The 27,826-nt window shown below is 39.9% G+C and overlaps 1 protein-coding gene across 2 annotated transcripts; it reads right to left on the reverse strand.

The window, feature by feature from the left end:
• Window positions 1–3,638: 3,638 nt before the first annotated feature.
• On the reverse strand, window positions 3,639–27,622 carry nasp (nuclear autoantigenic sperm protein (histone-binding)). 2 transcript variants are annotated; one of them, XM_060829856.1, is made up of 14 exons: window positions 27,390–27,622; window positions 18,597–18,707; window positions 18,251–18,331; window positions 17,560–17,669; window positions 15,682–16,356; window positions 14,609–14,670; window positions 14,453–14,529; window positions 14,235–14,308; window positions 13,879–14,067; window positions 7,486–7,679; window positions 6,792–6,857; window positions 6,578–6,661; window positions 5,931–6,056; window positions 3,639–3,827 (listed from the first exon to the last, which is right to left on the reverse strand). In XM_060829856.1, the coding sequence occupies exons 1-14, from the start codon at window positions 27,443–27,445 to the stop codon at window positions 3,777–3,779; spliced, it is 1,956 nt and encodes a 651-aa protein (XP_060685839.1). In that variant the 5' UTR covers window positions 27,446–27,622; the 3' UTR covers window positions 3,639–3,776. The 2 variants fall into 2 exon arrangements, with proteins under 2 accessions (XP_060685839.1, XP_060685838.1); XM_060829855.1 differs by having other exon boundaries at window positions 5,931–6,068.
• Between the last annotated feature and the right edge of the window lie 204 nt (window positions 27,623–27,826).

Here is a 27,826-nt window from a genome sequence, read left to right on the forward strand (position 1 = left end):
CAAAGTTGAGGAAGTATTAATAATTGGGCAAAAAACATTGGCAAACGGAGTATAAAGTGGTAAAATGTGAAGCAGCCCATTTGGTAGGGAGAACGAAAAAACAGGGCATTATTTAAATGGAGAAAGTCTGCAGAAAGTTGCAACACAAGGGATTTGGGAAAACTGGTGTGAAAAACGAAGCTGGCACATGAGTTCCTCATTACCTGGTGCACCTTTTTAAAAAAAAAGAGCCATATTTCAAGAGGGTTGGACTATAATAGTTGAAGTCCTACTGCAACAGTACAAGGTGAGACCATATCTTGAGTACTAAGAGCAGTTTTGGTCCCTTATTTGAAGAAGTAAATATTTCATTTCACTGGAGGTCATTCAAGAGAAGGTTTGGAAAGATTATCTAAACAGCAAAACAGACAGGTAGGGACTGTAGTCGCTGTAGTTAAGATGAGAGATGATATCATTGAGACAGATTTCTCAAAGGCTTAACAGGGTAAATGCGGAGAGGTTGTTTCCCCTCACAGGTGGTCTCAGACCAGAGGGCATAATCTCAATTAAAATGAAAGGATGGGGATGCAATTTAAGACTGAGATGAGGAGGAATTTCTTCTGAGTGTTGACAGTCAGGAAATCCTTGCCAGACAGCTGTAGGGGCAGAACCTTATGTATACATAAGGCCGAGATAGGATTCTTGATTAGTAGGGGAATCAAGTATTATATGGAAAGGGCAAGGAATTGAATTTGAGCGTTGTCAGATCAGCCACAATTGTACCAAATGATAAGTATGCTTGAGGCTGAATGGCCTACTCCTATTCCCATTCCTTACCGTCTTTCCTAGACTGCCACGCCACATTGAAGATGGAACCACCAGCAAGATAATTCACTAAGATTATTCAACTGCAGTACAGCTCAATTTTAAAACTTCCTTCAACATTCTCAGAAAATTAATACCAAATGCTGAAGCCAAAGTGCCAGCTACCATTCTATTTTTAAACTGTGTCTTCAGGGTCCTTGCCTCCAAAAATCGATTTCCATCTCCAACATGATTCCAAAATGTATCTCTCTCAAACAAACAAAAGGCACAAAAACTCTCAACACAAAATTCATTGTTGAACTGTAGAGTAAATTTAAAATGAGAAGAAGTGACAATTCTGGCAAATAGGAGTGAAAGAGCCTTGTAACTGATCGTGCAAGGACATGGGGATTCTTAATCCCCAAAAAATATTAAAATGCATAAGGAATGCTCATTTCCCCCACAGAATACTGTACGAGCACCCTGCCTTCAGATTATGAAATCTAACAGCCAAGTTCTATTGTAGAATATGTTTAACACAATAGACAGTGGAAGGAAAAGTAACCAGAATTACCAATCAAGTCTGGAATTTTGATCAGATCATTTGCCTATACTAAAATGAAAATCATTAATGCCAGGAACAGATTTTGAAGTGTTCAAATGCAGATAAAAGGTGTACTAGTTTTACACTGTCCTTACATTTAATAGGATCTTAAGTTTCCATTGAGCATTGCAAGTATTACAGTCTGGTTTCATATTTTTCAATTCGACAGCTTGTGTTACACTGATGACAATTCCTCACGACCTGGCTAGTCCACAAAGTCCTGGATTTACATCTGAAGACAGGAGAACTGGAGTACCAGTGGTGCTAAGAATCAGTAGACTTTCCTGCACAAGAAGTCAGCAATGAAAAGACTTACAAATGCAGGATTTCCCAATTTGTTGCATTTACAGTTATACACAATGTACGATGAGGTTCCATATTTGATTATTGAAAATGAAACATACTTTCAAAAAAACCTAAAGAAAAAACAGGAGAGAATTCAAAAGACAGTTGGGCAAGATTAGGATCGCAGATTTTAGTGCAAGGATTTTATATTTAATGGTTTGAAGTGTTAAAGCATTAAACACAAAGCAAACAATGCAGGGTAAGTCCATGGTTTTGAACGGTTGTTAGCAATGATAAAGTAAAAATGGAGTTTGTGAAAGGCTAGAAGTACCATTGTAGGATGTGAAGTTTGAGACTGAACTATGCTTGAAAGTTCATGCCATGAATTTAAGAACATCCAACAGTATAGCACAGGCTAGGGGAATGGGTCTGGGTGGGTTACTCGGAGTGTGGATTTATTGGGCCAAAAAGGGCCTGTTTGCACACTAGGAATTCTAATTCACAGTTACAGACCCTGGTCCACCATGTCAGTGTCAACCATGATGCTATTCTAAACTAATCCCATCTGTCTGCTCTACTGCCTACCTGTTCATGTCGGTTTAAATGCCTTTTAAAATATTGCTATTGTATCTGCTTCTACCACACATTCTCTTGTCCATTTTCTTTAAACTGGACCCCTAACCCATAACCTTAAACCCATGCCCTTGAGTAACTGACTATCCACACCTCAATTTTTTAAATACTTCTATCATATCATTCCTCAGCTTCCAAAGCTCTCGCAAAAACTACACGTTTATCCAATCTCTTCTCATAGCTAATGCACTCCAATCCAGGCAACACTCTGGTAAACCTCTTTTGCATCTTCTCCAAAGCCTCAACGTCCTTCCTATAATAATGGTATATTAGAACTGCACACACTTCTCCAAATGTGGCCACTCTAAAGTTTTATACAACTGCTGCCTTTTGTGCCTCATACCCCAACTGATGAAGGCAAGCATGCAGATGCCTTTTTACCACCTTATCCACTTTTTGCCACTTTCAGAAAGCAATGGACTTAAACCAGAGGTTTTCCATATACAAATACAAAGGGTCCTGCCATATCCTGTACACTTTCCTAATGTTTGACCTCCCAAAATGCATCAACTCACTTAACTGCATGAAACTGCCATTTCTCTGCCCAATTGATGTGCATTCTTTGACAATCACTATCTGTTACTTCAATTTTCATGTCCTCTGCAAACTTACTAATCAGACCACTTGCATTTCCAACCAAGTCTATATGTAAACAGAACTTCCACCTTGCAGAACAACGGTGTTCAGACTGCCAGTCATTAAAAGCCCCTCCACAACTACCAGGTCTTCTATTACTAGGCCAATTTTGCATCAAATTTACCATAATCCCACATGACTTATCTTCTGGACCTGCCTACCATGAGGAACCTGGTTAAAATGCTTTAATAAAAGTCTCTGTAGACACCATTCAATGCCCTATCCTATTTAACTCGAGGAAACAGCAACAGAACAGTCACAAGTGTCATCAATCCAGTCAATTCATACAGGTTTGTGTCAAAATAAATATACAATGGTTTCAAACAATTGCCAAGTTGAAACAGGCAACTTCACGCGGGCCTTCTTTGCATATGGAGTTAATTCTAACAAGCTGAAATTGCCAAATAGAAACAAACAGCCCTTTGTGGCCAATAAAATGTACCTAACTAAACAATACCAACTTTAGATGAATTCTGGTCTCAGAATCTATGGTCACAATGCTAGGTATTTACAAAAAGCTTTAAAAGTAGTCAAAACCACTCTTTCAGTGAATAAATAAAATCTTAAAACAAGCAAGTGACGTAATCGAATGGTGTACGCAATCTAGCATGTGAGTACTGAAACTAAACAAAAATTTGGTTCCTTAACTCAAACATCAGTGCACATGTAAAGTTGTTAAATGTTCTTAAGACTCATATTTGCAAATCACATTATCTTTATTGAATATTTCCACAGTGTTACAAAAACAGTTCAAAAAAGCCAATCAAAAATACATTATGTACAAAAAAGATCCAGTTTGCAGGCAAAAATGCTGCCGGCCATCTGAATATCTTAACTAGCACTGAGCTTCAGGTTCAGACTTCTTTGAGGAAACAGATTCTTCAGACTAAAAAGAAGAAGAATGAAGTTAAAGTTTTGTCTTATATTTGGAAAACGTCCATTAATGTTTCTTATGCCTAAAATAGTGATCTGACTAGTTAAAATATACATAGCTTATTAATAACATTAAATTGTGCAGCAACAGATCCTTTTCTTATTTATATCTAAAAATTCCACTTTGAACAATTGACTTACTGCTCACTGCAAACTGAAGGGAGAACCAAATTGTGGAAACACATCTACCTGAAAACCAAACTACTGGCTAGAACGATCTCATTAATTATATAATCACCACATGCACCAGACCCATTTTATTAAAAAAAAACCACTATATACAGGTATAGGCAAAATACGGATACTGGAAAGGTTTGTTTCTGCAGATGCTGCTAAACATGCTGAGTAGTTCCAGCACTTCACACAAGTACTTTCTGAACAAGCGGTAAGCATCCAACTAGTCAACATTTTGGCAACAAGTTAAATTTGCTTCTCCAATAACAAAAGATAGATAGATATAATCTTTAATTATAACTGGTAGTATTCTATATTTTGATATTGTTGACATGTTATGTGTATATATACGAAGGATATATCCTTCATCAGGATATATATATCCTGATGAAGGGCTCTGGCCCGAAACGTCGAATTTCCTGTTCCTTGGATGCTGCCTGACCTGCTGTGCTTTAACCAGCAACACATTTTCAGCTCTGATCTCCAGCATCTGCAGACCTCACTTTTTACTCATATATACGAAGCAGCCTTATAAGTGGTCACATGACATTTTAGATTACAATGAATAAATTCCTGGTAGTACAGATCTTAAACATTGCTAAAATGAGATTAGAAGTTGAACATTTTGGTCTTGCACTCAGACTTGGGATGCAAAATATAAGCTTGAAAAAGGCAGAGACATCACTGTATACAGCATAAAGAGGGTGCTGATTGCTTGGCTTTGGAGATGCAACATGAACAATCTATCTTCATTCTCAGACCAGGTAAGTACACTGGTCAGAAAGGTGTCATGGAAATGCAGCAGAGTTGGGCTGTTCCCCTTAGCCCTTTTTTGAAAAAGGGTGCAATGTACACACAAACTGGGTCCACAGTATTTATGCAAGGAGCTTCGAGCACATCACACTGAGCATGGCTGATAACCTTGGTTTCTAGTGAACTTTAGTAGTCTGAATTGTTTTAACTGAGTTCCAATGGAAGAATCACGTGATGGTTTATACATTTTTAAGTTTGCAAACATGGGCTGGTTGACCATATGTGTAACACTGCCAGTTATGAGTGGGACATGTTGCTTGACACACATTGACAGTCATTGTGCCTTCATACCTGACATCATTCCAGCAGTGGAGCTCAAATTACTCATTTGTGGTGTAAGCAAAACATCTGTTTTTGGCTCAACTTATTGGTAACCCCATGAGCAGAGGCCTAGCTATCTGCTCACTGTAAACTGAAGAAGAGAGCAGATCAAAACTATCCCAATGGTCACATTACCAAGACTCTGAAGTGTTAGCAAAGTGAAGTTTTTATAAAAAGGCTTGAATTTAAAATATCTGCTTAATTCCAAGATTGAAAGAGAAAAAAAAACTGATTTTGAAGACAGTTAACCAATATTTCAAACTAGATACAAGGCCCACATGAATCATGTTGCCATGAAGACAGGGTCCAAGTGGGCAAGAGTTACAGACCTAGCCTCTTATTGGTCACAAAATACAGCTGGGAGCTTGACTTCTGAAGACAGTATAAAGGATTTAAACAAGGCTAGAAGATTCCCCGGCTCTGGTTATAGGTAAAAATCTCCAGGGTTACTCAAAGTGAAAGTTGGCATAGAGCCTAGAAACTTTCCACCTGAGAAAAGTGAAAAGGAAGTGGGACATTGAGAAAGATGAATACTTCAGGACATTTTTAAAGTTAACTAAGAAAACATTTGTAGCTTTGAATAATGCACATACCAAAATAATATTTTGTCAGTCTTGTCAGTCACAGTAACTAAGTCTTAAAACTAGAAATCTTGTCATATGACTATTTCAGACAGATACTCATTGAAAGTTTGAGTTTCTTTTCAAAGTTACCAAATTCAACAAGGACTATAACAAAATGAACTTACTTCCATTTTCTCAGGAACTCCATTCCTATCATGAGCGGTATCTCCACATCCACCATTCACAGCAGAGTCCTCCTGCTTGGCTTTTTTAGGATCTTTGTTATCCTGCTCGCCATCTTCAGGTTTCCTCTGTAATGAAGACTTCAAAAGTTTAAATACTTTTTACACTTCAGCATAATATGTACATTAACATTTCAACAATAATTTAAATATGCATAAAAGTGTTAAAATTAGAACTGAAAAGCTATAGCCGTCAACTAGTTTCTTCTTGAATTTCTCCTACTAGTATGACACCAGCAAAACACAATCATGTAATATGACAAATGGCTTTGACCAGTGTACTAACCAATCAAACTCTGAATGCAATTTCATTCTGGCAAAGTAGGAGCCTGTGACTGCAGAAAAATAGAAGAAACTTTAAGAGGCCCTCTTTTTCACTGTTAGCTTGAAGCAAACAGCATATCCTACTCTCAAGACATTAAGATCCAAACTCTCAAATTAGCTTATACTAAGACAAATTATATAAGCCCATGATAAATACTGCAGCAATCTAAAATAAAAGCAGATTTCATTTATTTTTGCTGTAATCTAAACTGGACGGGCACACCATGTTCATTGGATAGGAAGGAACAAATTCAAACTAAACTTACTTTTTTCCTTACTAAATGAGTGATGTTAGATACACAGTTTGAGCTGGAAGTAGAAGCTTCACCCGTTACTTTTCCAGTCTGCACCTACAATTTAAAGTTGAGAAAAATAAATTACAAATCAAGGCCCTCTCATTGAAGCAAAAATTGGAATCAAAAGCTGTCTGCCTAATGAGGTAAGCGTTACATCTGGTAATTAGGTTTCACAAATACTTACTGCTAATGTTGGTGCACTGCTTGCAAGACTGTGTTTTTCAAGTCCTGAAAAGGCAGATGGTCTAGACTGCAGAAAGAAAAATAGTAACTTACACTATTATACCTATATACTCAAAATGACCAGAAGGTAATGGTAGAGGTTGCATAGAAGCAGGACATACAGCCAACACCAAAGGGAAGAGTGCAATTACTACAGAGAACTTGCAGAGTAAGCAGTTAAACAGAAAGTGAACTGATGTGAAGGAAGAATTACTGGGTGGGTGGAGGGTGAGACAGAGAATGGAGTGTTTGGGGCGACAAGAGGAGAAGTTTAAAAAAGGTTGTAAATATAGGATAGTCCATTTATCAATAGATAACACAGCAAGTAGATGAGGTAAATCATAGTGCTTCCAAAATGTTTCTTAATAAAAGGAAATAAAAATTTAGTAATAAGTCGAGATGTGATAGCTTCAATGACAGACTATTAGAGTATTAACACCAACAGGCTCTTGTCAAGACACCATATAGACCATACCATTATTGTTTTTGATCCTCAGATGCAACTACCACTTTCTTTAAACAAATTTCTACAAGTGATATACTGACCCCTTTATTACCCCAAACAATAGGGCACACTTTTCATAGATTCTAAATCAAGCAACCAGTTGTCTTGCTCCCGTGCCATTCTATGAATTTCCTATTCAACTTGTACTGACCAATGTTTCCTGGAGGGCTTTATTTGCACTTCCATCATCCTTGGATTCTTCTGCATCTTCAATTTTTGCTTTTATTTCTGGCAATAGCTCTTTAAGTTCCTCAATCTCCCGCTTATCTTCAGAAACAGCATCGGTGTCTTTTGCTGGAGATTTGCCTTTCTCTTCTGCTTTCTCAATTCTCTCTGTTAACATGGCTACAAATAAAGCATCAAATTAGTTTTAACTACAGATTTAACAACTTTCCTTCAAAACGTACCAAATGGCTAGAAGCTTAAAGCAGCCATTAAGAGTTAACTTTGATACAAAAGCAGGTATTGGATTAGAGAGGGAAGACTGACAGCAAAAAAAACTCAGGTTTGGATTGGCAGATGTCAAGGAATTTTCGAACATAGAACAATACAGTGCAGAACAGGCCCTTCGGCCCTCTATGTTGTGCTGACCTGTGAACTAATCTAAGCCCATCACCATCCACGTGCTTATCCAAGGATTGTTTAAATACCCCAAATGTGGCTGAGTTAACTACATTGGCAGGCAGGGCATTCCACGCCCGTACCACTCTCTGAATAAAGAATCTGCCTCTGGCATCTGTCAAATCCATCACCCCATAATTTGGGGTTATGACCCCTCGTACAAGTTGACGTCATCATCCTAGGGAAAAAGGCTTTCACTGTCTACCCTACCTAATCCTCTGATCATCTTGTATGTCTCTATCAAATCCTCTTAGCCTTCTTTGCAATAAGAGGAGACCCAAGTCTCTCAGCCTTGCCTCATACGACCTTCCCTCCAGACCAGGCAACATCCTGGTAAATCTTTTCTGTACTTTTTCCAATGCTTCCACATCCATCCTGTAAGGGGACGATCAGAACTGTACACAATATTCCAAGTGTGACCGCACTAGCATTTTGTATAGTTGCAGTATGTCGCTATGGCTCTGGAACTCAATCCCTCCACCAATAAAACCTAACATACCAATATACCTTCTTAACAACACTATCAACCTGGGTGGCAACTTTCAGAAATCTACGTACATGGACTCCAAGATCCCTCTGCACATCAACATTACCAAGAATCTTTCCATTGACCCAGTATTCTGCCTTCCTGTTATTCTTCCCAAAGGTAATTACCTCATTTATCTGCACTGAACTTCATTTGCCACCTCTCAGCCCAATTCTGCAGTTTATCCAAGTCCCCCTGCAACATTCTTCCACACTGTCCACTACTCCGAATTTAGTGTCATCTGCAAACTTACTAACCCATCCACTTATGCCTGCGTCAAAGTCATTTATAAAAATGACAAACAGATCCTTGTGGCACACCACTAGTAACCTGACTCCAGGCTGAATATTTTCCATCAACCACCACTCGCTGCCCTCTTACAGAAAGCCAGTTTCTAATCCAAACTGCTAAATCACCCTCAAACCCATGCCTGTGCATTTTCTACAATAGCCTACAATGTGGAACCTTATCAAACACTTTGCTGAAATCGGTGTACACCATGTCAACTGCCCTACCCTCGTCCACGTGCTCAGTCACCTTCTCAAAAATCTCAAATGAGGTTTGAGAGACATGACCTGCCCTTGATGAAACCATGTTGACTATCTGAAATCAAGTTGTTGCTTGTTAGATGATTATAACTCCTATCTCTTATAATTCTTTCCAAAACTCTTCCTACAACACGTTAGGCTCACTGGTCTATAATTACCTGGGTCATCTCTCCTGCCCTTCTTAAACAAGGGCACATTTGCAATCCTCCAGTCCTCTGATACTAAACCTTTAGACAATGATGACTCAAAGATCAAAGCCAAAGGCTCCACCATCTCCTCCCCAGCTTCCCAGAGAATCCTCTAATAAATCCCATCCAGCCCAGGGAACTTGTCTACTTTCACTCCTTCTAGAATTGATAACACTTCTTACTAATCTTAATCCTTTACAGCCTAATATCTCGTATCTCATGCTTCTCCTCTACAATATTCTCCTTTCCGAGTGAAAACCAATGAAAATATTAGTTTAGCACCTCTCAGATCTCCAGAGTCCATACACAACTTCCCATGTCGGTCTGTGACTGGCCCTATTCCTACCCTAGTCATCCTTTTATTCCCCACATACCTATAGAAAGATTTAGGTTTCTCCTTTATTTATTTGCTAAAGACTACTCATGTCCTTTCTTTGCTCTTCCTAACTCTAAATCCTTCCTAGCTAATCTGTAACTCCCCATTGCTTCATCTGAACCATCTAATCTGTCACAAGCCTCCTTCCACTTAACAAGAGATACAATTTCTTTAGTAAACCACTGTTGCCTTACCTAATCACTTCCGCCCTGCTGGACAGGGACATACCTATCAAGGACTTGCAATACCTGTTCCTTAAACCAGCTCCACATTTCAATTGTCCCCATCCCCTGCATTTTGCTACCCCATTTTATGCCTCCTAAGTCTTGCCTAATCACATTATAATTGCCCTTGCCCCATGGCATGTACCTATCCCTTTCCATTGCCAAACTAAACATAACTGAATTTTGATCATTCTCTCCAAAGTGCTCACCTACGACTAAATCAAACACCTGGCCTGGTTCATTACCAAGCACCAGATCCAGTGTGGCCTCCCCTCTTGTCGGCCGTTCGATGTACTGTGTCAGGAAACCCTGCTGCACACTTGGGATCTGTTTTTGTCCATACGGCATACAAGAGTTATAGCATTTCCAGTCAATGTTGGGGAAGTTAAAGTCCCACATAATGACCACCCTGTTCCTTTCACTTCGGCCAGAATTATTTTGCTAATCCTCCCCTCCAGCTCCCTGGAACTATGCAGGGACTTATACAAAAAAAAACTCCCAGTGGGACTTCTCTCCTGTTTCTAACCTCAGCCCATATTACCTCAGTAGACAGGTCCTTGTCAAAAGTTCTTTCAGCCACTTATACTATCCTTGACTAACAAGGCCCACCTCCCTCCTCTTACTGCCTTGCCCATTCTTAATGAAAGATCTAAACCCTGGAACCTACAACATCCATTCCTGACACTGCTCTATCCATGTTTCTGAAATGGCCACAACATTGAAGTCCCAGGTGCCTATCCATGCTGCAAGCTCACCTACTGTATTCTGGATACTTCAAAGCACATTTCAAACCAGTTTGCTTTCTGCCAGCACATTTCTGTGACTGAAATCCTGTCACAGTCCTCCCTACTCATCCTCCTGTGCTTTGGAATTACACCTCAGGTTCCCATTCCCCCGATGAGCTAGTTTAAACTCACCTGAATAGCGCCAGCAAATTTCCCACCTCTGATATTAGTACCCTCTGGTTCAAGTGATGACCGTCCAGTCTGTAGAGGTCCCACCTTCCCCAGAATGAGCCCCAGTTATCCAAAGTACCTGAAACCCTGCATCATCCCCGCAGCCACAAGTTCAGATGATCTCTCCCTATTCCTTGCGATCATGTGGCATGGGTAACAAACCAGAGATAATTTTGTTCTAGCTCTCAGCTTCCACCCTAGCTCCCTGAAATCCTGCCTTACATCCCCATGTCGTTGGTACCTATGTGGATCACCGTTTGGTCTGGTCATTTTATATAACTTAATTTAGATCACTTTCTCATTCTTTATATTTCCATAGATTATAGGCCCATTCTATCATTCCCCAGGACAATGCGCTTATCTTGGAAAGCAATATAATAAACATCCACCTCCATCCTTTCTTATGCAAGGAAACCAAAGCAACATACGGTACTCTAAATATGCTCTAAAGATTTTGCATGCAACAAGGCTATTGCATACTTATCCTTTATTTCAAGAGCTGAAATATTTGCTAGCTGTAATTGCCTATTAAATCTTGATTAATGTACAAGAACCCACAACATTTACCATCTCTTCAAACAGAAAAAAGGTTTTCCTATTCTTTCAACGGGAAAAATGTCACTCACCCCACATTATGCTCCACCTGCCACCTTGCATACTTACATATATCCCTCTGCATTCACTACCTAGCCCTTTCCCTGCGTGCCAGCGAGCACACACACGTCACTGGACAATTCTGTGCTTGGCCTTCAGCTTTAATGATTTTATGATATTCCCCTGGTTACATACAGGTATCTCAAAAAGCTATCAGTTTATTCCTGCTCTTCCTTTCCATGTAAGCCTATCTTCAAATCATGGATAAAAAGGATTTTGGGTAATCCAAGATGGAGGACAGGGAAAATATGGCTGTAAGAACTGCTCCTTGAGGTATTTTAGGTGTTGGAGGTGATTTCCTCGAATTCCAGGAGCAGCAACTACCGTTTTATAAGCTGTTGCATTGTTTTGGAACTTTGAGGGAAAAAATGAACAAAACAACAGCACTTTGAAAAAGCAGAAAGACAAAGGCAGAGACCACATGGTCAGAGAAAGAAAATTACACTGCTGTCTGTTACAATGAATCTGCACAGTTACTGCCTTTGCTGTTAGAGTTCAAGTATCTCTGGACATCAAAGGGTGTCTAGGAAAAATGAACAAACAGCAAAATTCACAAGCTGACTTTGGAGGAACCTGTGCAGGAGAGCTCACAGCATGGGAGAAGATAGTGCATAGATTTTAAAATTTGCTGTAAATCTGCAACAGTGAGTAGAGTGGGTTCTTTTTTGATTAGGTGTTTTATTGAGACCTGTCTCTTGATTAAATTTTAAAAATATAAAACATAGGCACTAAGTTAGCCTGGGGCAGTGGTTATGAGAGCAATAAGGTGGTGCTATTTTCTGGGTCCATAGACTGTTAAAGAGCAAAGATGGCTTTCAGTAAAGTGATGAGCTCTTCCCTTCGGATGTGGGAGATTAGGGAGATTTTCCAAGTTATTGGTGATGATTATGTCTGCAGTAAGTGCGTTTGGTTGAGTGTCCTAACAGATCGCACAGATCAGCTCCTGCAACAGAAGCTGAGGAGTGACCTAATAAAAGTTTATAAAATCATGAGGGGCAAGGATAGGATAAATAGACAAGGTATTTTCCCTGCGGTGGGGGAGTCCAGAACTAGAGGGCTTAGGTTTAGGGTGAGAGGAAAAAAAAAACTTAAAAGGGATCTAAGGGGGCAACCTTTTCACACAAAGGGTGTTACATGTATGGGATAACCTGCCTGAGGAAATGGTGGAGTCTGGTACATTTACAACATTTAAAAGACATCTGGATGGGTACACGATTAGGAAGGGTTTAAGAGGGATATGGGCCAAGTGCTGGTAAATGGGACTAGATTAGGTTAGGATAGGTGGTTGGCATGGACAAGTTGGACTGAAGGGTCTGCTTTAACTGTACATCTCTTATGACTATATTGCTTCCAATCCCACATACAAAGGCAAATTTGAGAAAAGATTTGAGCAAAATTCCAACGTTGAGCTTGAATTTATTTCATAACTCAAATCTGAGAAGGCTAACTAAAGTCAAAGACTAAAACTTGAGTAGCAACTTTGAACAAGTTTAGGCAAAAGTACAGAGAAGAGACACAATAGAACAGACAATTCATACAGCAATTCTGGTTTTGTCAGTACAAATAGGGGTAATTCTGTGCATGTTCTTTGAAAGCTATTTATTAGGCCCACTTCCTGTATCCTTAGCTGTGCACATATTCCTTTTACAGTATTAGCCAATTACCATTTGAAAGTTGCTATCATATATACTTCTACCAACCATTCAAGCAGCGTATTCCAAGTAACTCAGCATGAAAGTCAACTCTCCCTTTGATTCTGTTACCAATTTTATGGTCTCCAGTTAAGTGATCAAACTATTAATTTTTCCTTGGCATGTATCAAAACCTCAATTTTGACCCCAAATCTCCATTCAACTGGTTTTGTGTTCTAATCGCCCCACATTAGGTCTTTCACAACTAGTATCATTCCAGGAAATTTGCGACCATTTCCATGGTCTTGACATCTATCTTGAAGTGTCATGCCTGGAACTGGATACCGGAGGACTAACCAGTGTTTTATAATATTGCATTTCTACCAATGAACAGTGTCTCTATAAATCTAGGAATTCCACATATTTTAACATTTTATCAAATTGCCCTGCCACCTTTAAAGATTCGTGCATATGTGAACAGCCAGATCCAGGTCTCTCCCCACTCATTGTAACATCATGCGTACAGTATTTCATTTGTCTTCCCAAAATGGAAGAAAAATTTGAAAAAGCCTGCCTTTCTGCTCGTTAGGCTGAAACATGAACTGTACTTAATCGGTTCTCTTTCCCAAACCGATGTTGAATACAGGCTATTGAATTCAAATCATGTTCATTTGTAACACAGCTCAAGTCTTTTTTGGAAAAACATCCAAGTTGTTCACCACCATAGTACCAGCTTAGTCAGGCAAACAATCATAGTAGTGTTGGCACTGCATGTGCTATCTTGCCAGTTTTACAGTTTAAACAAACTTGATCTCCTTACCTAACCTTTTCTCTATGACATTAAAAGACTCCTTGAAATGTTTCAAAGAGAAATCATATTGATTATTCAAGCTGTAAGCCAACCCCAGCTGATAATGGGTCTCTGCTAGTAGTCGGTTATGTGCCTCGAGGTGTTTTTCCTGAATGGTCAGACATTCGTGGAAATCTTCAACAGCCTGTGTGTAGTTCTCTGTAATTGAACAAGATTGCATTAATCTCCTGTCCATTTACTTTAAACACATCAATGCCATATGGATAAGCTCAATTGTTACTTTCTATTGAAATACTGACAAAAATAAACTTGAGGCACAAGTGTATAGGTTGAAAAAAACCACATATCTAGTGTTAATATCTTACCAGATTCTATTCCAACTTCTCCAAGTTTCAGGTAAGCCTGAGCTGCACAAAGTTGTATTTCTTTTCTTTCTTGTCTAGAGAGAGTGAACAAATGGAGCTGAACTTGTGATAAACGACAAATGCACAGAATGTTTCCATTTTTGGAAAAATTGTATACTCTAGTTCCTATTTGGTAAATACATGAAACCATGTTAACAGTGACTTATTTGAATACTTGCCTTTTGAAGATCACTTTTGCCAATTCAAGCATTTCCCAGGCCAGCTGCAAATTATCAACCTCCTCACTTTCAGCATCCTGCAATAAACAGTTTGTATTTTAAATCTCAAACTCAAGCTAGTCTTTGAAAGGGAGCTTCAAGAATAGATAAACCTACCTTTTCTTCCCCAGTCTCTTCATTTTCATCATCACCACTTGCATCAGCAGCACCGGAAGCATCTGGAAAGAAAAATGCAAACAAACAAATGGTAATTTATTGTTGTGTAATGTGAACATTCTGTAAAAGATTACATCAATCTTATATGCTGCTCCAGTGTTTCATTTCAGCAATGCCCACTAGCTTTATCAAGCACAGATTTAGTGCTCTGTAACGAGCATGTTCATTGCTGAATTATTCGCAACTTTACACTACAGCCACACTTACTGGGAATAAACTCATTCCAGATCCAAAGCCAAAATTTTCCAAAGGCTACTAGACAACAGCATTTAATTGTTGAAACAATTGGAGATTTAAAATGGGAAAGTATCCCGTTATATCCTGCAGAGGTTTGAAAGCCATCCAGGCTAGCAGCTAGACGAGTAGCCACTACAGTAGTAGACTAGAAAACCAATGCAGACAGCTTAACAATCCCAGAAACAAAGCTGTCCAATTAATCTACTCTACCCTCATTGAAGGGTTGCACAATACAATTGCATTAGAAGTCAGTAGTAAATAAGGTGTTAACATAACACAAATTTGGGCCTAATAGCTAGGAGCAGAATAATGATGAACAAAATTCTAGGAGTTGGGAATCTTACTCTATTTCAGAGTTTGGCCATTCACCTTAAAGCTATTAATACAAAATTTAAACCTACAGTAATAATGAAAGGTAATTACAGTAACAGTTTATTTCTCAGCATTGCATTACACAAAGCATCAATGCCCTGCATTTTAAAACAACCGCGCATTAAAATTTTTAAAACCCAGTGGCAAAGATTAAAACTTGTAAGATAGCTTTATCCCCAGTGATTAGTGCAAGTTTAGAGAAACCACCATTTTCGCCTTTTCTGTGCTCTTACAGAAGTGAGTGGACAGATTTACCAAGTGGTTATCAAAACCAATTATACAGAAAGTCATAAAAAAGTGTTAGGAGTGTCAGCATAGACAATTTGTAATTTTGTTCAACTGATAAGTCATTAAACCATTTAAACCAACTTTGTAAATCTGAACACTTGTCCTCGAATTAATACCTGCACCCTCTTCCATCGGTTCTTCAGAACCAGTTGTCCCATCCTCTGTCCTCTGATTTGAGAGTTTACTTTCATCTGATTTGATCTCATCTTCTTCACTCTCATCAACTCTCAGCTGTTCTTGAGCTGATGCCTCTTCAACATTTGCTTTCACATCTCTATCCACTAAAGAATCCTGTGGAGGAAGGGCTATGTCGTGTTCCAGTTTTACTTCATCAACTATTTTCACAGTCTCACCAGCAGTCACCTTCACCCCAGCATTCTCCAACAAAAGGTGATCTTTTGCAGCCACTTCCTCACTAGCACGGTTCTTAACTTGGAGATGGTCCTTTACATCTTCTGGAATGCCCACTCGGTCCTTTGCTTTCCCTTCCTGGGCATGATCACAATTCCCTAGAGAACAACCTGCTGTTTTAGCCACTTGTTCATTTAGGACATCATCCTGGACAATGGACGATTCTATTTCAAGCAGTGCTTCATTCTTGGTGGTACAGAGCACTCCTGCAGTGCTTGCTTTCTCTTCATCAGAAGTCTCAGTATGGCTCTCTATTTCTTTGTGAGCTACATCCTGGTCAGCAGAAACATTTGCAGCTGGTGCTTCATCGTCTGCAGGCTTATCCTTTTCTTCAGCTAGTGCTGCATACACCTGCTCCCTCAATTCCTCCCTCTCTTTTTCTATACACATCAAGGAGAAAAGAATGCATGAAATTGAAGTTCCCAATGGTGGCTAAGAAATCTGGATTTAGTCACAATTAAAAAAGATCAGAAAAAGTGGATAAATAACATCAGGTACATTTTAGGTTTCGTCAACAGTAGTGATTAAGGTAGTCACTGGTAAATCATTAACTCATTTCCTGCCTCCATTTTGCTTTTGGTTTCTTAGGTTATTTGGCACATTTTGGCTACAAAGATCCAAACACCTGCTCACCAACTCAGGTCAAACATGCTTTTAACAACTGAATGATTTTCACCCCAAACTATACTGATGCAATATTTGTTCATTTCTCAGGAAGCCCATTTCACCAAGTCATGATACCAAATGCAACTATGAAAGTCAAAATGGTACATGTAAATACTTCTACAGGTGAATAAAATCAGTCTTCAATTAACAATTTACAGAGATTAGATCAATTCAAATATTAGTTTCACTAAGAATATTGGCAGGTCCTCAAACTGTTGTACAAAGCTGGCATTTATATCCACTTAAACTATTTGAACCACATTTTTACTTGACAATAGTCCAAAACAAAGATGTTCTGATGCCAGTGTTGGCCTAGGGTGGACAACGTCAGAAGTCACAACACCAGGTTACAGACAATCACAAAACTTTCAGAGCACTGTCCCTTTGTCACTTCAGCCTTTGGCCAACACAAATATTCTACATTGATGTATACGCAAGCCAGCTTTTATTCTTTCTATAATGGCAACTATCACCACATTAAAATGGTAAATTTGTCACTACGCGACAAACTTCAATTTCCAGTCGGCCTCTTTATAAATAAATAATATGCCACGATTATCCAAATTACAATCACCCAAGTACAGGGAAACCTCGACTTATCCAAACAAGATGGGCAGGCACTATTTCGTTTGGATAATCTATTAATCAATTAAATGCCTTTCCTCTGGGGTTCGGAGTTTTTAAAAAGGTCGGTTCCCCGTTCAGGAGCCCGTGCCCCAAAACTGCACCACCTCCTCCCTCCTCACACCACCATCCTGCCCAGCCTCCAATCGCATCTCACACCACCCCCCATGAAATACATGTTCCTTCAAAAATGGAGGAAGCAAGCAAGCTAGATATAGGTCTACATAAGTTCTGCAATTAAGACCAGACGAAGTATTATTACAAAACAAATCTTTTAAGTAGAAGATATTCACCATCTACATTCTCTGCATTTTCTACTTTGGAATCCTCATCTGCTGCTGTTTCTTCATCATCATCTTCAGGAACTCCTTGAAGAGCATTGCCAAGAACACCACGCTCCATTCTGAGATACAAGAAAGTACAATATCATCCTCCTCTATCAAACACCCGCAATCCAAAGTTACAGTTGTGGTAACTGGGTAGTTTAAAGAGGACAACTAATGCTTTGCAAATTTAAGTTTTAAAGAAGGTTCTAACTGGCAAACAGAAATAGAGTGCAGAACAGGCATGGTTAGTCTTAAACTTGCCTGTTAATCAAACGTTATCCTTTTAAAAAATGCTTAAAACCCACAAGAATCTAACTGCTTAGCACAATATTTTTAAAACAATAAATACTAGGGGGCTAAAGACTTAAGAAATCAGGAAATTACATGTTATAACAGCTGCAATAATATTTTAACAGAGCACATTCTTCTGTTTTCAAGTATTCCTTCATTAATGCCACTCTTACCTGGTCTGGCCTGCATGTGACTCCAGACCTACAGCAACGTGGTTAATTCTCAAACAACCTAGCAAGCCACTCAGTTTAAGGGCAGCTAGGGACCGGCAATAAAAATGCCAGTCAGCCAATAACACCCATGTCCCAAAAATGACTAAAGAAATAGCTACTTAGTCTATTCTTGTTCATCTAGTTTATAAACTAACCTTGCTAACTCCAGAAGGGCTTTTCCGTAGCAGAAATAGGCTTCTCCACATTCATCTGCCATTTCTCCATGCCTTTCACTCCTTTAAAGCAAAGGGAACAGATCAAGATTTTGTATGGCCATACTGTCATGGTTGTACCAATTATAATGACAGAAATAAAAAGAAATAACAGAACAAAGAAACTGAACATGCTATGTTAAGCTATCCACATAGTTTAGCTTTTAAAAATTGAAGTATCTACGAATGAACTCTTTTCCCCATGATACTGTCTTCTGAACACTATTTTCAGAGGAACTGGTATCCTCTGCAAACTTTACATCATCCAACAGTCCATAAACATACTTACAATAGCCTGCATGCATCTTGAAAGGTATTGACTGCTGCTACAAAATCTTCCATCACCATGTGTCGTTTACCAGTTCCAAGTAACTTTGTGGCTTCAGCACTGACATCAGCACTGTTAAAGGAAGCATTTCATAAATGAATAGGAGATCGACTTATTCATATACATAAAAAAGTTACATCAATAAAATCTCCCCAATTTAAAACGAAACTTACTGATTGGCAATAAAATTCAAGATAACAGGAAAACATGTCAATCAAGTTTAAATTATGGTTGCCACAAGATTCCACGTAAAGTGTGACTGCCTTCATTGCAATGCAGCTAACTGTTCAAAAATCAATTAGGCCAAATGGAATTATGCCACTATTACCAATCCATTCAAGAGTCCATTAAAAACCAGGAAACAGCCATTTGGAGCAATTTCCATGTATGAAAGCTTCATGTCTGAAAATGACAAATTGTTGCTAGGTGAATTTGCTTAAAAAAAAGCAAGGTTTCAGTTCTGATTAAAACATCTGAGCTCATGTTACATTACATACTACATTTCCCCATTGAAAAGGTCTAAAAACAAAAGACCTTGACTTGCTTCAGAAATCCTGTTCAAATTAGTTGATAAAAAGCACTTAAAAAGAAGCATTTCCCAATTGTTTGATGCACTTATTCCATTTTCAACTTATTCACACCTTGTCCAGTTTGGAGTAGCTAGCATGATTTTGCTTGATTTTAGCTCAGATATTTATGTAGTGCTCTGATGTCATCTTTCATCTTAAAAAGGACAGGGACCTACATTTCCAATAAACCTCAATTGCTGAATGTTACCTATCTACAATACTTGATAAATTTGCTCCAAAAGTAAGGAATACACTGCTGTCAAATTCTTAGGGCTGGGGGTGATCCAGCCCTACTAGGCCACGTCAAATGGATCAACCAATGACAGGCAAGAGTTGAAAGACCAGGTTGGGCCAATACATAATAAGAAAACAAAAAAGGTACTAAACGATGGCCATACCATTCTGAAAATGCCCAATCTCATCTGATCTCAGAAGCTAAGCAGACTCAGGCCTGGTTAGTCTTTGGATGGGAGATTGTCTGAGAATACCAACTGCAGTAGGCTTTAGGGCCCTTGTGCGGTATGATCCCTACCCCTGGACTGGGAGGCCCAGGTTCAAATCCCACCTGCTTCAGAAGTGTTTCATAACACCTCTGAATAGGTTGATTAGAAAAATAAATTAAATAGAAACAACCTCACTGGCTACAACTATTGCAATGTGAATGAATTACATCTGGATCACTTATCTAGTACCATAACCACCAGCACATTGAACCTTCACCTTTAAATTATAATAAATCCGGTATCACTAATGGTTCATTTTGAACGACATAAACCAATCACTTTAAGCACGAAACTCGATTCTTCTTTGCCAGTCGTAGCATAGAATATAGCACCACTAATCCATTCACATCAGATTGTAAATGTTGAAAACACAAGAGATCAGATAAGAGTTTGTTAAGTGGGAATTTTGCTGAGTGCAGTTATAGAGATGGATCAATGCATATACTTTCAAAATGCTACAGATTCTTAAAAAGGTTCCTACAGACTGGTAAGTAACTAAAGTAATTCAACTATTTAAGGGGCGAGAGCAAGAGAGCAAATGTAGAATTGTAAACCTGTTAATTTGATGTTAGCAGCAGGGAAAATTATAGAATCAATAATAAAGGACACTTAGAAAATGAAGATAAAAATGAAGAGGAACAACAGGAAGAGTTTGAGGATAGTGCAAAAAAAAGTGAAGCCATGATCTAACCAAGTGGTGGAGCAGGCTGAAGTAGGTGAATGACATATTCCTGTTCCTATGTCAGTAAAACTGGATGTGGAGAAGCACAGCAGGCCAGGCAGCAGAGGAGCAGGAAATTCAATGTTTTGGGGTGGACTCTACATCAGGACTTGGGGGGGGGGGGGGGAGGGAGGGGGGGGGGGGGCTGACATACAGGGAGTGCAGTGGGGCTGAGGGAAGGGAGAGGGAGATTGGTGCGCACGGAGCACAAGTGCTCCGCAGACCTGTCTCAGTCTGCGTCTGGTCTCCCAGATAGAGGAGACCACACTGGGAGCAACAGATGCAGTAAACCTGGTTGAAAGAGGTGCTTGTTCCTATGTTCTGATCTTGATCAGGATCCGGAGGTCAAATGAAATACCAGCTCTCAGAAACAAATAATGGTTAGCTAAAAACAGTCAATGGAAAAATATTAAACCTAGTCAACATCAATCAGGACACTAGAAAAATCACACAACAATGCACTCTCATCGCCAGGGTTTGTGTTCGAAAGCCCTGCTATTGAGTAGAGTCCTTAAAGTTTAAATGAGTGCCACATTGTCACAAACAAGTTTAGCCACCCCCAGTGCCGCAGTCCAGGTACACTGGATCTTGTCAGGAGGAAGATGGCAGCTTATGTCAGGATGAGATGTTATGGCTCAGTTAGGGTGCTTGAGTGTTACAGGTTAGCCCGGAAAGATCTAAAGAGAGAACTAAGAAGAGCTAGGAGGGGACATGAGAAGTCGTTGGCAGATAAGATTAAACGTTTCGTTCCAGCAAAAACTTCCAGCTCAGCGAGCAGAACCACAACAACGGATACCCGAGCTACAAATCTTCAATCAGATTTTAGATAAGATTAAGGAAAACCCTAACACTTTCTATAGGTATATCAGGAATAAAAGAATGACTAGAGTAAGATCAGGGCCAATCAAGGATAGCAGTGGAAAGTTGAACGTGGAGTCAGAGGAGATAGGGGAAGTGCTATATGGATACTTTTCACACTAGAATAAGACAATACTGAGATACAGACAACTAGACTACATGGGTTAAGGTGCACAAGGAGGTGGTATTAGCAATTCTGGAAAGTGTGAAAACAGCTAAGTCCCCTGGGCCAAATGGGGCTTATCCTAGGATTCTCTGGGACGCCAGGGAGGAGATTGCCAAGCTTTTGGCTTTGATCTTTATGTTGTCATTATCTACAGGAATAGTGTCTGAAGGTGGGAGGATAGCAAATGTTTTCTTGTCCAAGAAGGAGAATAGAGACAACCCTGGTAATCATAGTCCTGTGAGCCTTACTTCAGTTGTGGGTAAAGTGTTGGAAAGAATTATGAGAGATAAGATTTATAATCTATAAAGAAATAACTTGATTAAGGACAGTCACTGTTGTGAAGGGTAGGTAGTGCCTCACTAACCTTAGTTTTTTGAGGTGACCAAATAGGCGGAGGTGGGTAAAGCAGTTGATGTGATGTATGTGGATTTCAGTAAGGCATTTGATAAGGTTCCCATGGTAGGCTATTGCACAAAATACAAAGGTATTGCATTGAGGTGATTTAGTGATTTGGATCAGAAATTGGCTAGCTGAGAAAACTCAGTGGTAGTTGATGGGAAATGTTCATCTTGGAGTTCAGTTACTAGTGGTGTATTGCAAGGATCGTTTTGGGTTCACTGTTATTTGCCATTTTTATAAATGGCTTGGGTGAAGGCATAGAAGGATGGGATAGTGAATTTACAGATGACACAAAGGTTGGTAGAATCATGGATGGTGATGAAAGATGCTGTAGGTAACAGAGGGACATAGAGAAGCTGCAGAGCTGGCAAATGGAGTTTCTTGCCAAAGAGTGTGAGGGGATTCATTTTGGAAGGAGTAATAGAATGCAGAGAACTAGGCTAATGGTAAGGTTCTTGGTAGTGTAGATGAGCAGAGAGATCAGTGTTCAGGTACACAGATCCTTGAAAGTTGCCAAGGCGGCATACGGTGTTTTAGCTTTTATTGGAGGAGGATTTGAGTTTTGGAACCATGAGGTCATGCTGCAGTTGTACAAACCTCTGGTGTGGCTGCATTTGGAATATTGCACACAGTTCTGGTCCCCATATTTCAGGAAGGATGTGGAAGCATTGGAAAAGGTGCAGAGGAGATTTATCAGGATGTTGGCTGGTCTGGAGGGAAGGTTTTGAGGAAAGGCGGAGAGATTTGAACTTGTTCTTTAATTAGATTAGATTCCCTACAGTGTGGAAATAGGCCCTTCGGCCCAACAAGTCCATAACGACCCTCCGAAGAGCAACGCACCCAAACCCATTCCCCTACATTCACCCCTCACTAATCCAGCTAACACTACAGGCAATTTAACATGGCCAATTCACCTAACCTGCACATCTTTGAACTGTGCGAGGAAACTGGAACACCCAGAGGAAACCCATGCAGACACAGGAAGAATGTGCAAATACTGCACAGACAGTTGCGCGAGGAGAGAACTGAACCCGTGTCCCTGGTGCCGAGAGACAACAATGCTAACCACTCAGCCATCATACTGCCCTTGGCAAGAAGGAGGCTAAAAGACATTTGATAGAGACATACAAGATGATCAGAGGATTAGATAGGGTATTCAAAGTAAAATGTAGACAGTGAAAGTCTTTTTCCTAGGATGATGACGTCAGCGTGTACGAGGGGGCAAAACTACAAATTGAGAGGTGATAGACTTAAGGCAGGTGTCAGAGGCAGGTTTTTTTTAAAAAACGCAGAGTGGCAAGGGTGTGGAATGCACTACCTGCTAATGTAGTCAACTCAGCCACATTAGGGAGATTTAAACAATCTTTAGATAAGCACATGGATGATTTTGGGATTGTGTAGGGGGACAAGCTGAGAATAGTTCACAGGTTGGCACAACATCGAGGACCAAAGGGCCTGTTTTATGCTGTATTGTTCTATGTTCTATTATGGGAAGGATGTGGAAGCTTTGGAAAGGGGTCAGAGGAGACTTACTAGAATGTTGCGCGGTATGGAGGGAGGGTCTTACGAGGAAAGGCTGAGGAACTTGAGGCTGTTTTCATTAGAGACAAGGTTGAGAGGTGACTTAAAGTTAGACAGGGTGGACAGTGAGAGCCTTTTTCCTCAGATGGCAATGGATAGCACAAGGGCACATTGCTTTAAATTGAGGGGTGACAGATATAAGACAGATGTCAGAGGTAGTTTCTTTACTCAGTAGTAGGGGTGTGGAACACACTCCCCCGCAACATTAGTAGATTTGCCAATTTTATGGGCATTTAAATGGTCACTGGATTGGCATATGGACAAGAATGGAATAGTGTAGGTTAGATGGGCTTCAGACTGGTTTCACCGGTCGATGCAACATCAAGGGCTGAAGGGCCAGTACTGTGCTGTAATGTTCTAACTATCTCCTGTTCCATTGGGTAATCAGCAGCCAGACACCTATATTCTCAGCATGGAAATACTTGGGCGATGACTGAAAAAAATTTGTTGAAGCAATATTATCCCTATACAGAAGACCTTTTTTTTCCCTTTTAAGCTACAAATAATGTTTGTCACGAGAAACAGACAATTCAATGAACCAAGGTCAGTCTTTGGTCACTGAGCAAAGAGATAAACTTGAATTTTAAATGAGAGAACAAATGCTAAAATTAAGTTCTTCAGAATACAAATTTCACAGTAAAGTAATTGTAAATCAACACTCAGGTGATAAAATGTTAGATATAATACCAATCTATTTCAGAATGATGGTTCAGAACTAGGTCCATTTCTAAGCTAGCTACTCTTTAAAGTAACACTAAAATAAGGCGTTAATGCAGCTTAACAATTTCAGTGTGAAAATTTTAAATTGCAAAAAAAAAATTTCAGTGATTCTTCCCTTCCAAACTTAGTCTAATCACACTTCTCCACAACAGGAAAAGCTGGAGGAAACAATTTTGAAGTTTTGAGTCTGTTCTGCTTTCAAGAGGGGGTCGGTTTAGCTCAATTAGTTGGACAGTTGATTTCCAAAACATTTAATTCTAACTGTTTAAATTTCCATCACCGGCTGAGGTTAGTGTGAAGGACTCTCCTCCTCAACCTCTCCCTTCATTGGAAGTATGGTCGCCTTCAGGTTAAGTCACCACAGATTGTCCCTCTCGAATGACAGCACAGCCCCACAGTCCACAAAGACTATGGCATTGCAGCAATCAGCAAGATCATTGGGGACGTTCTACCCCAAATCCACCCTCCCACACTAACTGCACTTTACAGAAACAAAACCTATGAAACTCCATTTTAAATACTCATCAGCTTTGCACCTAGTGCTATCTGGGGTAGAGTGAAGTGAAGAAAATCTCAATTCAGTCATAAGTGGCTGACTTGGTCAGGGAGTGATTCAATGGTCTAGATTTCTCAGTTGGGTCAGTGGAGAGGGGGTACTTTTTCCTCAGCATCTAACTCTCCAAGTCCTTTAAGAAGTTTATAATGCTTCAAAAGAGATTATCATTTTTCTAAACTTCAGAAATATAGGCAAAGTGAACTATACTTTTCCTCAGAGACCAATCTCTTTATCCCAGGAAACATAACAAATCATACAATACCTCAAATGTATAAATGTTAGTTTGATCATACAAGTGCAAGACAGAAGCTCAGCTAAATAAGTTATTAGTTGATAAAGACTTATTTTAATAAAAAATTTGGTATCAGCAGAAGTGCCCAAATGCAAGCCCATGGGGGCGCAATTGCTGGGTTTGGAGGATGCAGCTGAAAAGTCAAGGTATTATGTACTGGTTTATCTTGACTGAATTTAACAGACTGAGTTTTGGATAAAGCCATGACTTCATCAGGAATGAAATATAACATCCAAGACATATCTGGATGTAGGTTTGCTCACTGAGCTGGAAGGTTCGTTTTCAGTCATTTCGTCACCATACTAGGTAACATCGATAGTGAGTCTCTGTATGAAGCACTGGTGGCATGATTTAGGAGAGCCAGTTTAGTTCAATTTCTGGTCAATGGTAACCCACAGGTTATCAGCAATGAAGAATTCAGTGATGGCAATGTCATTTGCTTGACATTTGTATGGAACAAATTTTACTGCTGCCTAACAGCCCATGCCCAAGTGCCATCCTGATCTTGCTGCATGCAAAGACTAGCAGTTTCAGTATCTTCGATGATTGCAAATAGAACTCAGCATTGTACAAACACTTTTGATCTTATTGAGGGAGTTCACAAGTGATCATCAGGGGCTACAGTTGGTCTTCAACAACCAGAGCTATTTACCTTTGTAGTTGGTCAGGCAAAGTCCATGCCTCCAAAGAAAGTCATATTGAGAACATTTTGACAGAAATGATCAGCACACCTTCCATCATACCTTCCCTGTTGTTAAATGTAGTCTTGGACTGTAGGTTGACAGGTTTGGTATCTTATTTTCCTGTTCATGACAAGTGTTCTTCCTAAACATCTGATGTAGATTGGGTCTTCCCCCCCCCCCCCCCCCGACTTGACAGTATGGCACGGTGAGGAATATACTTCGAGTTTAAAATTATAGTTTAGTACATTCTGCTACTGGCTACGTGTGTAACTTTATCCCATTTAACCTAATGAGGACCACGCATGATCAACACCTTTCTCAATGTGACAGCAAACTGCAACTCCATACAGACTGAATAGTCACTTTGACCAACAGTACCATGAGCTGGTGCATCGACAACAGCTGGTTATTCAGGTTTTCCCTCATTTGATTCCTATCTATTATAACATCTGGCAGCAACAGATCTAAGATTGACCTCTCCAAGTCACACAAAATGAAACACCACCTGGAACAGAAATAAATTTCAAACAAATGTCACAGGGTGGTAAACCGGTGGAATTCTCTACCACACACAGTCTGTTGTGGAGCTTAAGTGGATTAAGAATATTAAAAAAGATACATGTTTATGGTTTTGAAGACATTAATTAGTCTGGGGGAAAAAGAAGGAACGATATTGAAAGAGAATTAGCCATATTGAATAGCAGAGCAAGCTCGAAGGGCCAAATGGACCACTCCTGCTCCTAGTTTCTATATAGTCCACAATATTCCAAGGTATATATGTGAAAGCAACCCACAAATGCAAAGACTTAAATTGCTTCAGAGTACACCACGTCCTATGACTAACAGATGTTAAGACAAGTCATTCTAGGAACTGTAATTACTCAAAATTCTCGACTCAAAACTTATTGTGGTGGTGGGGACATCATGACACAGTCCAAACATTTCAAGGTCATTCACCAATACTTTCTCAGGGCAATCAGACATTAAATGCAGCATTGTCAGTATCATTCATCCACAGACACCAGACTTTCTTTTCTAAAAAAAAAGGAAAAACAAATTCTAATTTACGTATAGTCTCGTTACACAAGATGTGCACTTCCAAGTAATTTATCCGGGGGTAATTACAGATACTGCATATAACTGAACATTACAACGGCAGAGTGTGTGCCCAGAAGCGTGAATTCTGATAGGTTCGCGAAGTTGATTCCACCTATTATTCATTTAGTGAAGCAGCAAAATTTGCTGGAGATGTTCCCACAAAGTTTTTTTACAATAGAATGCTAACACAGACACTATTAACTATTTAAGCACTTGTTCAACAAAGTACTTCGAATACTCGTTCCACTAAAACACAGGCTGTTGTGAAACACTCGGGTTACCAGGTTAAAGCAGAGGAGAGTTATCAGCAAAAGGAAAGCGAACGGGAGAGCGCTTTTACTTGTTCTTGCTTGCAGTACACAGACATGAAGCAGGCTTAAAGATCGCCATCGGAAGGTACGATGTCACGGGGAGGGATTGTGCACTGGGACTGCTGTGTGCCTGCAGCTCTGCCTCCTCCGCTCGCACTCCGGGCTCACGTTCCTTCCCCATTGTAGCGACAGCAGGAATGGAACGCAGTGACAGTGGGCGCAGGCGCGGAGCAGCCCGAGCCCCGGGGAAAGCCTTGGCCCGGGCTCCATTGCCTTCTCAGCCGCTGCAACACTCACCCCTCGGCGCTGCCTGCAACGCTGGACGTGGAGGCACTCGGTTCCTGATCCGCCATTTCAAATTCTCCTTCGGCTCTCGGGCTGTCTGTGTGCAGAGGGTTCAATCCTGCAGAGAATCTGAACGATACGGACAATTACTGAAGCAGTAATTCCCGCGGAATGTTTCCCGGGTTTCCTAACCCTCCCTGTTTAAAAAATGGCAGCGGAAAGAAACCCGCTCCTATTCCCGCCTTTTATTTACCCCACTGTACATCACTTCCTATTCACCCTTAACCTTGGCGGGAAAAATGAATCTGAACGGATATGCTGTTATTTGTTTAGAGTTTTCTTTTTAAGAAAAATGCATGGGTGTAATCTGAAAGTAAAAGTGCAATTAATCCGTTAAATAGCTGAATTGTGTTCAATTCTCTCAACTGTATCCAAATCAAAGTCAAAAA

This window comes from Hemiscyllium ocellatum, chromosome 9, assembly GCF_020745735.1.
Source record: "Hemiscyllium ocellatum isolate sHemOce1 chromosome 9, sHemOce1.pat.X.cur, whole genome shotgun sequence".
Classification (NCBI taxonomy): Eukaryota; Metazoa; Chordata; class Chondrichthyes; order Orectolobiformes; family Hemiscylliidae; genus Hemiscyllium; species Hemiscyllium ocellatum.